Source organism: Chrysochloris asiatica, unplaced genomic scaffold (genome assembly GCF_000296735.1).
Source record: "Chrysochloris asiatica unplaced genomic scaffold, ChrAsi1.0 scaffold00058, whole genome shotgun sequence".
NCBI lineage: Eukaryota > Metazoa > Chordata > Mammalia > Afrosoricida > Chrysochloridae > Chrysochloris > Chrysochloris asiatica.
Genome location: NW_006408576.1, coordinates 17,736,368 through 17,747,731, shown reverse-complemented (window position 1 = coordinate 17,747,731; position 11,364 = coordinate 17,736,368). Strand labels below are relative to the sequence as shown.

The window sequence follows — 11,364 nt, the reverse complement described above, 5'->3', positions numbered from 1 at the left end:
AGATTAAACAAGGCAGCTTCTAGTCACACATACAAAAAGAAAGAGAACAGAGGAAAAGGAAAAAAAAGTAATAATAGTAAAAACAAACAACAGCAAAGAAAAAACAACAACAACAAAAAAAACCACCCTTCATCGGTTTTATAAGGAGCAGCTGGTGGGGGCGGTCTACCGATCTTGCAGTTCAAAGCGCTCTGCAGTCTGGTCCTTTAATGCGCAGAGCAAAAAGAAAGAGAGGAAAGCCAAACCATGTATCCTTTATAGGGTTTCTAAGGAGCAGCTGGTGGGCCCGAACTTCCGACCCTAAAGTTCAAAGGTTTCTGTAGTCTAGTCCCTTAATCTGCCGGGGCACAGCAGGATTGCCTTGTTGCTGTTGGTAAAAATCTCCTCAGGGCATCTCCCCTTGTGCTGGCTAATGCCAGCTTGTGCCTTGCTGGCAGGGTTTGAGCCTTGGAGGTTAGGCAGTGGGCTAGCCTGTGTTGCTGGGTCAGGGAAGCGCCGGACGTCCCTCCCCTAATGCTCTTTTATAGGGTTTCCCAGGAGCGGTTGGTGGGCGTGGACCCCTGACCCTGTAATTCAGGTGACCTTTTAGTGGCACCCCACTTCAGCTCCTGCTGAACCTTCTAAGATAAAAGATAATAATAAAAATAAAGGGGAGACCCAAATGGGGTTCCCCAGTGGGTGCTTGCGGCAGGAGGAGGGCTGCCTGCCCCCGCGCTCCGCGGTTCAGTTGAACGTGAGGTTAGCTGTTTGCCGGTGCACGCCCGGCAGGGCTGAGGGAGGCTGCTCGGTTCAGTGGGAGGCGGGTCACTCACTTTCGCGCGTCTGGCAGGCCTGCGGTTCGCGGCTCGGGCAGGCTGCGCAAGCCCGTCGGGCCCCGGGAACACACGGGTCAATTGGGCAGGGCAGAAGTGGCTCAGGCAGGCCCAGTCGGCACCTGAGGGACGCTGCTCGGTTCAGCGGGAGGCGGGTCACTCACTTTCGCGCGTCTGGCAGGCCCGCGGTACGCGGCTCGGGCAGGCTGGGCTCTGCTCGCCTGTGTGCGCGTGCGCCCGGTGGGCCCCAGGAACACGCGGGTCAATTGGGCAGGGCAGAAGTGGCTCAGGCAGACACAGTCCGTGCCTGATGACGTTAGACAGTCGCCACTTCTCTTTTTTCTGCAGGCTTTTATTTTTGTTGTTGTTTTTCCTTTTCCTCTCCTAAGCTAACTTCCCTCTGTCCACTGTATGTGCAGAAATCCCCCCTTGGGGTAGGTGTCACCAGTGGCTCTCCCTGTTTGAGTCTCCCAGCCACTGGAGGCTCCGCACGAGCTGGTTCCCGCCCCGCCCCCTCAAGCCCAAAGGAGCTGGGGATGCCGCGGCGCCCCTTTAAAAAGCCTGTAATTCCTTGCACAGTGATTTCTCAAAGAAGCGGGTCTAAGGCTCTGGCGCACTAAGATTTACTCGGGCAGTGAGACTGTGAATTCCTACCTGGGAGGTTTAACTCGCGAGTTTCCCCCCCCCCCCCCATCCTGGAGCCCCCACTCACCCACACCGCCTGGCCGCCCTGGCAAACCGGAAGTCTCCCCCCATACTCTTAAACTGCCCCTTGAAACCTTGTAAGCCAGTCACTTGGTATCTTTATCACCCCCTCATTTTAGGTAGCCAATATCTAAGTTGCCTGTCTGTATCTACCCTGTGTACAGAGGGGATAGCATTGATACTTGATGCGAAGACTCCTTCCCTCTCTGTTGGTATTTAGAGTAACTACCTCTTTGAGTATAGGTCAGGTACATCAAATTGTAGCAATTTACCCTTGTTTCCTTTATCAAAAAGTTTTTTGTTTTGTTTTTAACAGTCTTCCTCTAGTTGAGTTCTGATTATCGAGCCATTGAGGCTAGGTCAAAAGGGTACTGTCTTCACGTTTGGGTGTTCTTGTACATCTCCCCTCACTTCATATCAGCTAGATGCTTCACTCTTAGCTGTAGCCCTCTGTGGCTATGTCCTTTTCCATGGACTCAAGTGTCCTTAGGTCTCACCATACTTTGGACCAATTAACCCTTCCTTTTCTCTCTGTCATCTCCAGGTCAACGGAAGTCAATGGGCTGTGGCTGAACTCAGCCCATTTCTTCATTGCTGCCTTTCCCTCTCTTCCACTCACCAGTAGACCAATGTGATCGGCAGCAAGCTTACATGCTTGTTTGTGTGTTCCCTCTGAGTTTCAGTCTTAGAGGGAATTTGTCCTGAAGGAACTTGATTGCTAGCCTTTGATGGCTTCCTGGCAAACAGCTTGCTTATTCTTGTAGTAGCCAATTATGCTGACATTGTTGTTTTGGGTTTTTCCTGATGATCTTTATCTTTGAAGATGTATCTTCTGTTACTGTAGCTGTTCCAGGCTGGTCTGCTTGTCCTTTCTAGTGGGACTGTCCCACCTCATAAGGTTCTGGATGTGACATAGGATTCCACTTAAGGTCCTATACTCTGTAAAGGCTTTGCCAGAGGCCTATTTCACTGGGCAAGTTCTAGAACCCCTTTTAGGTATTCTAGTTAGTTATAGGCTGAAGGTGGGCTTACAAGTTTTCTGTAATCATGTTTCCCAACATTCCTTTCTGTCCCACTCAAGTGTCTATTTTACAATAGTAGGCAAGGGAAACTAATATTCATAAGGCAGTCAAGCATTTTAGTATTATTTACCCTCTTCAAGCTATACCTAGATCCCTGTATCTCAGAGCCCTGTTGTTCCAAGGTTGAATATGCATCACTATTTACCTCTGTCCCACTAGGCCATGCAAACCTGTCTCAGTGTTCCCCTATCTATCTTGTTTTTCAACCTCCTTCCCCTTCTTGTATTGCCCTCCCAAACACCTGAACTAACCCCCCCACCCCAACCCCATTGTTGTGGTTACCTTATATTCCATGAATTCTTCCCTCCATTTAAGACAGTCTATATTATCCAATAATCTACCTGACCTTCCCACCACCTGGATCTCTGTTCCTCTGTGTTTACCTTTTTTCACATTGTAATTGTTTTGATCATAGACTGACCTCCCAGATCCTCTGTTCTTATAATTTTATTCTGTTCTTGAGTCTTCCATTTGTCAATTGAGTTCAGGGTGATGCTGCACATACATCATTCTCTAGTTGTTGTCTTTTCTTGTTGGTTCTCAGTCCACAGAACTTCCTTTAGGATGTTTTTCATAGCAGGGTTGGATTTGGCAAAATCCCTTAGCTTCTGTTTATCCTGGAATGTTTTGATTATGCCATTGTATTTGATTGACAGCTTTTCTGGGTAGAGGATTCTTGGGTGGCAGTTTTTTTCTTTCACGGTTTTATATATGTTTCCCTCTTGCCTGCATGGTTTCTGTTGAGAGATTTGAGCTTAATCTGATTTGCTTGCCTTTGTATGTTACACTTCTCTTTTCCCTAGCTGCTTTCAGGATTCTGTCCTTATCTTTGATTTTGGAGAGCTTGATTATTATATGTCTTGGTGATTTTCTTTTAGGGTCTATCCTTCCTGGGGGTCGTTGAGCTTCTTGAATACTAATATTTTCACTTTTCAGGATGTTAGGGCATTTTCTTCCAGAAGCTCTTCAACTATCTCCTCTGTGGACTTATGTGATTCTTCTTGTTCTGGAATGCTAATAATTCTTAAGTTATTCTTCTTAATGTTGTCCAAGATAAATCTTAGCCCTTCTTCAGATTTTTTTTAATCCTTTTTTTGTGTTTGATCTTCTATCTTAGTAGTGTTGAGAGATTTAGCTACTAGCTTACTAGTTCTGGCTTCTAGCTCTTCAATTCTACTCCTTTGCCCTTTCAGTGTATTGTCCATTTCTGATACTCTATTATTAATCGTTTGGAACCCTTTCTATAGGTTTTGAATTGTTTCCAATGCTGTATATTTCTTATTTGATTGTTCCTGTAGCATTTTCCTGACTTCTTCCTTATTTTTCTCAACTCCATATATAGTGTTTGATACATTTTATAATCACTTTCCTGAATTCTTTCTCAGTCATTTCTAAAAGCTGCCTATCTTCCAGTATGGAGTGTAGGTTTACTTTTAGTTCATTTGCTTCAGTCACTTTGTTCCGTTTCTGGACATGTGCTGATATGGTTATATGCTTCTGTTTTTTGGGCATATTTAGGAGTTATCTGTGGTCTTAATACTTAGATGGGTGTGTATTTTGGTATTTTTTTTATGCTTTCTGATTGCCTCCAGGTAGTTGTGATCAGGAAATAGACATCCTTTTTCACTCTTCTTCCTGAGAAATTTCAAGATGCCACTGTTGGTCATTGTGACATAACTCAGGATTTAATTTTTGGCCTGTTTCCTTTTTAGTCCACCTGTCTCGCTCCACAATCCCTGTTCAGGCCTTTTTTCTAGTTATAAACAGTTCAGGGCCAGCTGTGGCCATTTGGTTGTAAGTGGAAACTGTCTCTTTAAATTTTGAGGTGATCTGTGCGCATGGGTAGTACAACTCTCCGGGTTTGGGAGTGGGGTGTTCACTAACTCAGGCACCCCCTCAAGTCACCAGAATGGAGATGCACAGACAGAGACCAATGAACAGATACAAAACAAAAAAAGAATGTCCACACCTTTATCTCTGTGGTTCTGTCAGGTGTCCATGGCTGCTCTGATCCTTTCCCCGCTTGGTCTCACTCAAGATGGCGGCTCCAGAAGCAGCTGAGTGTCTTGAATTAGAAAACAATGGATTTCTTGCTTCCGCTACAAATTCCCCTAGCTATAAGCTTTCCAACCTTCTAAATTTTCCTTTATATGTGGTTCAGAGTTCTGGCACCATCCTTTAAGCCTGCTTGGTCTAGTGTTCTGTGTTGTTGCTGGCAGAGCTCCTCACTGCACTTCCACCCTCTCTGCCATCTTGTTTGTTCTCTGAGCTAGCTGATTTTTGTGTAATACCTTTTGACACTCAGCCTAAAGCTTACTGAAACTTGAGATTAAGATTTTCAAAATTGAAAATGCTGAAGTATGTAAGATTTTAACTTCAGTAACTATCACATCACTGGCTATTTTATGGTTGTGTTCCACCAGTTTTTGAACTTCTGCTATAGCTTCTTTATTTATCAAGTTTGATAGTCTTCCCTGTCTTGATTCATCTGTAAGGTCTTCCCCACCTTCCATAGATGCTGATCCATCTGAAAACTCTTGTTTGTGTAGGGCAGCATTTCCATCAACTTGTTGCAAAGAATCGGTGATTTGGGAAGATGTCCATTTGGGTTTTGTTAAAAACTTGGTATTAACACATACCTCAAAATTGTTATTTTTAATGGCACAAACGTTATCAAACTTGTCTGTGGCCGTCCAGTGATTGTGTAGATATGTTTAAACACATATTGTTTGGAATTTAACCCTTGCATGTATGAGCTGGAACTCTTGCAGCAATACTTTTTGACTATTTCTCCCATAATGTCCTTCCTTTTTTTAGTAGATTTTGCCCTAAAGTCTATTTTATCAATATTGTCACTCCTGCCTTTCTCCCTCTTTCTTTTTTAAGTGGTTTCTTGATATATATGTATTTTTTCATATTTTCAGTTTTAGTTTATGCCTTTGTGACAGTTTATTAGGGGTTGTGCTTACTCTCTTTACTGGTGCATTTCAGCCATACAGTGTGATTATAGGTATGAGTTTTACTGCTATCATTTTGTTGTACCTTTTTTTGTGATGTTGACAGTTTTTCTTTTCTTTTTTTTTTTTCTTTCTTTCACTTTATTTTCTGTGCTGAGTTCTTTTGTCTGGATGCTTGTTTCCTATTGTTGATTTGGGCTTACTGCATCTTTATGTTTTACTTCTTTTCTGTCTTGATTAGATTTGTTGACTTTTTTGTAGCTAACTTAAAATTTATCTTACTAAGTTTAAAATAGTCTTTTATTTCTTATTATTACTATTGTGGATTGAATGAAGGTTTACAGAGCAAATCAGCTTCCATTCAAAAGTTCGTACACATTTTGTTTTCATGTCATTGATTGCAGTCCCCATACTTACTTCCTGCCTATTTTTCTTGTTTCCGTTCCTCCTCCTCTTCTAGCCCTTTTGAACTGTTTCCTTGGGTAAATGCTGCCCCTTTGGTCACAGATGGTTGATTATTCTAAGTAGTGAGTTACCTCCCTTGTGTTAGTGTTCTCCTTATAGACCCATTTATTGTTTTTCTGAAAATTGAACCATTAGGTTTGTGGTGTATTAAATGATTTAATATGTCTGTTGTAACCTAAGTCTTTGTGGTGGTGGTTGTGTGCCATGGAGTCAGTTCCAACTCACAGCGACCCTGTATAGGGTTTCCGAGGCTGTAAATCTTTATGGTAGCAGAAGGACTTATCTTTCTCCTGCGGACATGATAGATTTGAAATGCTGCCCTTGCATTTTGCAGTCCTACTTATAACCCACTGTGTTGCCAGGGTTCCTTTTAGTCTTTGTAACTCCCATAAAAAAACTCTCTTCATGATGATTCTAGGTAAGAGAAGGTGGGGAAAGATACTGATAAGATGCTATCTGTGGATATTACACCGAATTAATTGTAATTGTAAAACCTTGACACACTAGCATAGGTAGAAAATGAGCCATCTCAAAAGCAGGAGCTGGAGTCTCACTACCATCAAAGGAGAAGAGTTAGGAGTAGAGCACATCTTTTAGACTCCAAGATCTCTGCACATTGAACTTCCTTGACCTAGGGACAGAAATCTGTGACACTGGTAGAGTGGCAGAGGAGCAGCAGCAGCAGAAGCAAGAACTAGAGCACCAGACAGAGTGGTAGACTTCACGGCCCATGAAGCACGTAAAGCTGAGTGAGTCTGGGCAGGAGGCGTGCTTGCAAAGTGGGGTGTCTCCAGGCACGTACTTAGGGGTAAGAGCCATGCACCTAGAGCTGACTGCCGTCGGTCTTTGACTTTAGTGGAGTGGTGTGTCATGTCAGCAGCCCTGTAAGAGCTCCGTAATATTGACTGGGTCAGAGCCGAGGAGAGGAGAGACTGTCCTGACTGGAAGAACTGTGCTCTGAACATTTCTGCCCTTAAATTGTAACCTGTTAGCTTTCCTTATAAACCCCATAATTATGAGTATGCTGTGTGAGTTCTGTGTGGCCATTGCAATGAATTTTTGAATCCAGTTGAGTAGAGAGTATTGTGGCATACTGTGGTTGGTGTCATGTCATTTTAGTGCAGGGTGAGTTCATTTCCAGACTTGACTAAAGGGTGACTAAAGGCCATATTCTGACCAGAAACCTGGTTTTCTTTATGATTTTAAGTTTTGTTCCACATTTTCCTCCCACTCTATCCAGGACCTTCTAATTGATTCCTATTAGGGTAGTTGGTAATGGTAACTGGGCACCATGTAGTTCTTCTGGTGTCGGGGTCATGGCTGCTTTTGTTTCTGTGATTGCCCTTTAGCCCATTATATGAATTCCTTCCATGTGATTTTTATTTCCTTAACCTTTCTTTGCTCTGTATGCGCAAAGACCAATAATCACACCTTAGTAGGCTACTCTGAAGCTTTTAAGAAGACCCCAGGTGATACTTAACCAAAGTAGGATGCAGATCCTTGTCTTTGTGCACTATGTTATGTCAGTTGACTTTGGTGTCCCTGAAAACAATGGTTTGAAGCAGTCTTTTATTTCTTGGTATCACTCTCACTTCTCCATATGAAAATACTATAGTGACATTTATTCCCCCTTTTTGTTTTGATGTTGTCACCATTTACAGAGTTTTACCTCTGGTATCCTGTTTTCAGTCTTTTAACTTTGTTTTATTTTTGAGAATTCTTTAACCAGGGTTGGTATCTGGCTAATGCTGTCTTGTGGCCTAATCACACGTTGTTATCTGATGTTGATTCTCTGTCTGAAGGATTCCCTTTATTAAATCATTTCTTTCTTTCTTTTTTTTTTTAATAAATGATTTTCTCTCAATGCTCTATTCCCTTTTAATATTTCTTATAAAGTTGGTCAGTTTTTTAAAAAGTTTTTTTTTATTTCTGTTAATCTGGAAATACCCTAATTTTTTCATTGTATTTGAGAGACAGTTTTGCTGACTATATAATACTGGTAGGTACCCACTGCCTTCTTGCTTGCATGGTTTCTTCTGAGTAATCAGAATTTTAGTTTTGTTGACGCCTTTATAAGTGGTTTTCCATTGTTCTCAAGCTGCTCTCAGGATTCTTTTGTCTGCTTTTGACAAGTTTGATTATGATCTTAGCACCTTTTTTGGGAGTCCAGTGCCATGGGATAGTGCTCTGGACTGCAAGATTGCTTTGAACCACAATGTCGGTGGTTCAAACTCACCAGTCACTCCTTGGAAACCCTATCTATAGGGTCACTATGAGTCCAAACCAACTTGATGGCACTTAACAACAGCAACAACAAGCTTGGATGTGGTTTGTTGAGCTTCTTGAATGGATATCTTCCATGATATTAAGCAAGTTTTTGCCAGCAAATTTTTGATTGTTGTTGGTTTTTTTTAGGGGTCTTTTGTCCTTGTATTCCAATTACTTGTAAAATTTTTGTCTTGATAGTGTCCTACATAATTCTTAGGTTTTTGTCATGTTTTTTTTTTCTGATTTTTCCTCAAATTGGTGTCAAGATATTTGTCATTTATTTCGCTGATATGCTTTTTCATTGATTCAGTTGTTCACCCATGTCCTTCTATACAGAGTTGTCTGTTTCTGACATCTTATTGTTAATCTTCTGTATTTCTAAAATTGTTGTTTTTGTATGGTTTCTAATTGACTGTTCATTTTGTTCTTAAGTTGTTTTCCTAAAGTCTTCTATTGCTTTGTCTGTGTTTTCCTTTGTTTTGTCTGTATTTTCCTTGATCTCTTTCATATTAGTCTTTTGAATTCCTTATTAATAGGTTCATTACTGTTTTTTCTTTTAGTAGGTTTTCTAGGTCTTAATTTTTTTACCTGCTGGAATCATGTTGTCTGCTTTATGGGTTTTGATATTCTCCAGTGTCTCTGAGGCATTTAGGTATTACATTCATTTGTTGTTTGCTACATCTTTTGTTTTATTCTATTTTAAAATATCTGAGTAGGCAGGGCATGCATACTATTCTGGTCAATAGTCTGCCATTCTGGAGCCCTTACCACCTGTCTCTGAGTGGGTAGGGAAGTGGCTGGGTGTGTGAGCATGTGTTTTTGTTCGCTGGTCTTGTGGGTCACCTGAGGATGTAGCTGGTGTTGCTGGGATTATGATGTGTCTATCTAGCCTGTCATCTGGGCATGAGTGCAAGGAATGTTCTCACTGTTGGGTTGGGCGATATGTTTTGTGCACTGCCAGTTTTGCCAACTGGTTGAGGCAAGGATGTCTGTGGCATTTGTTATAGGGTGAGTGTTATGGAAATTCACTCAGAGTCCTGGGCAGACAGGGCTGCACAGGCATGGTTGAGGTGAGCACAAGTCTCTGAATGCAGGAGTGGGCGGTACAGAGGTCAGTGCAGGGGGATGCCACCAGTCGTGTACTCACCAGAATGGTGCTCAAAGTGTTCAAGAGCAAAGATGTCAGTTTGAAGACTAAGGTGCTCCTGACCTAAGCCATGGTGTATATGTACATATAGACACATACATTCCACTCTTCTTTCCATTCCTATTCAACATGTGTCTCTGTCCATGTATCTGCCCACCAAATATTGTTGTTCCACGGTTGCATGTTGTTAAGTACCCTCGAGTCTGTTTTGACTCATAGCGACTGTGTATAGGGTTTCTGAGGAGAGGAGTGGGTTTGAACCACTACCTTGCGATTCAAACCGAACTTGCCGTCCAGTGCTGATCCTTCAGTGCCACACCAGAACTCCAAGGTGGTATATATATCACTGTATACCTCTGTCCCTTTAGCCCTTTTATACTTCCCTGTGTCTTCACCTGTCTTCATCATTGTTCTGCCAACCTTCCTCTTCTTGTATATTGCCCTCCCTGTCACCTGAGTTAACATGTGTCTACTTTCTAGTCAGTGAACGATTCAGCCTTCCCTCCCACCCCTCCCAACTATCAAATAATGTCTTATTTTTCTCTTTCAGACTCGTATATATGTGGGGTGTATATAGCTTCATCATTCTGCCACCCTTCCTCTTTTTGTGTTGCTCTCCCTCTTCTTGCATATTGCCCTCCCCCTTCTTGCATCTTGCCCTCCCTATCACCCAAGCTAAAATGTCTACCCTCTAGCCAGTTAATTAAGTTTTTATAATAATGGTCTCATACAGTGTTTGTCCTTTTGTGATTAATTTCACTCAGCATAATGTCCTCAAGGTCCATCCAGGTTATGAGGTGTTCTGAAGATTCATTGTTATTATTCAACTTTGCATAGTATTCCCTGTGTGTATGTACAAGGTTTGTTTATCCATTCTTCCATTGTTGGGCATTTAGACTATCATTTTGCTATTGTGAATAGTACTGCAATGAATGAGTATATTTCCACTCGTGTCCTGGTTTGCATTTCTTGTGGATATATACAAAGTAGAGAGATTGCTGGGTCATCTAGTATTTTCTGTTTCCAACTTTCTGAAGTATTACCATATCATTCTCCAGAGTGGTTGAACCATTTTACAGTTCTACCAGCAATGTAGGAAGACGAAGCCATGGTATTTTCGGTAGCCACATATGCATATGAAAGTTCAACAATAAATAGGGAGACAGTAGAAGAACTGATGTATTTGAATTGTGGTGTTGGAGAATATTAAAAGTACCATGGACTGCCAGAGAATGAACAAATCTGTGTTGGATTTGAAGTGCAACCAGAGTTCTCCTTAGAAGCATTCTTATTCTTCAGACAGATTATCAGGAGGAACCAGTCTCTGGAGATGGACATCATGCTTGATAAAGTGGAGGGTCAGCAAGAAACAGGAATACCCCCAATGAGATAGATTGGTACAGTGGCAGCAGTAGCAATGGGCTCAAGCGTAATGATTTTGAGATTGGTGCAGAACCAGGCAATGTTTTGTTATGTTGTACATAGGGTCACCATGGGTCAGACCTGGCTCAATGGTACCTACAACAACAGCAACAATAATGTAGTTGATTACCTGAAATTTGGAGTGAACTGTACCACTTTTTAATTCTGTAACAACACTTAAAGTTTAGTGCTAGGAATAATTTATTAGAGCTGTTGTATTAATGCTACTTTTTGTAATTAGTGGAAACTTTGCAACGGCATTTTCTCTAAACTGTAAATCATTGCAAAGTGTGGTAAAGATCTCCTTAACGTCTCTCTCTTTTTTGTTCACACAGATAGAGCTAATTGACAGAGTTGATGATATCTATCGGAATACTTCTTGGGACAATGCAGGTTTTAAAGGCTATGGAATACAGATAGAGCAGGTATTTATCAATGGACATGACTTTATTACTGAGTTAAATTATATGATATAGATATATGTTACTTGGAAATCAGTAAATATT

General features: G+C 41.7%; 1 protein-coding gene across 2 annotated transcripts in view; it reads left to right on the top strand.

Annotated features, from left to right (window-relative positions):
* ADAM17 (ADAM metallopeptidase domain 17) overlaps window positions 1-11,364 on the top strand; it is a 105,404-nt gene that overhangs the window by 59,685 nt on the left and 34,355 nt on the right. For both annotated transcript variants that reach the window (XM_006863985.1, XM_006863986.1), the window contains exon 7: window positions 11,194-11,283. In XM_006863985.1, coding sequence (XP_006864047.1) covers window positions 11,194-11,283 — 90 coding nt within the window. The remainder of the gene's footprint in view (window positions 1-11,193; window positions 11,284-11,364) is intronic.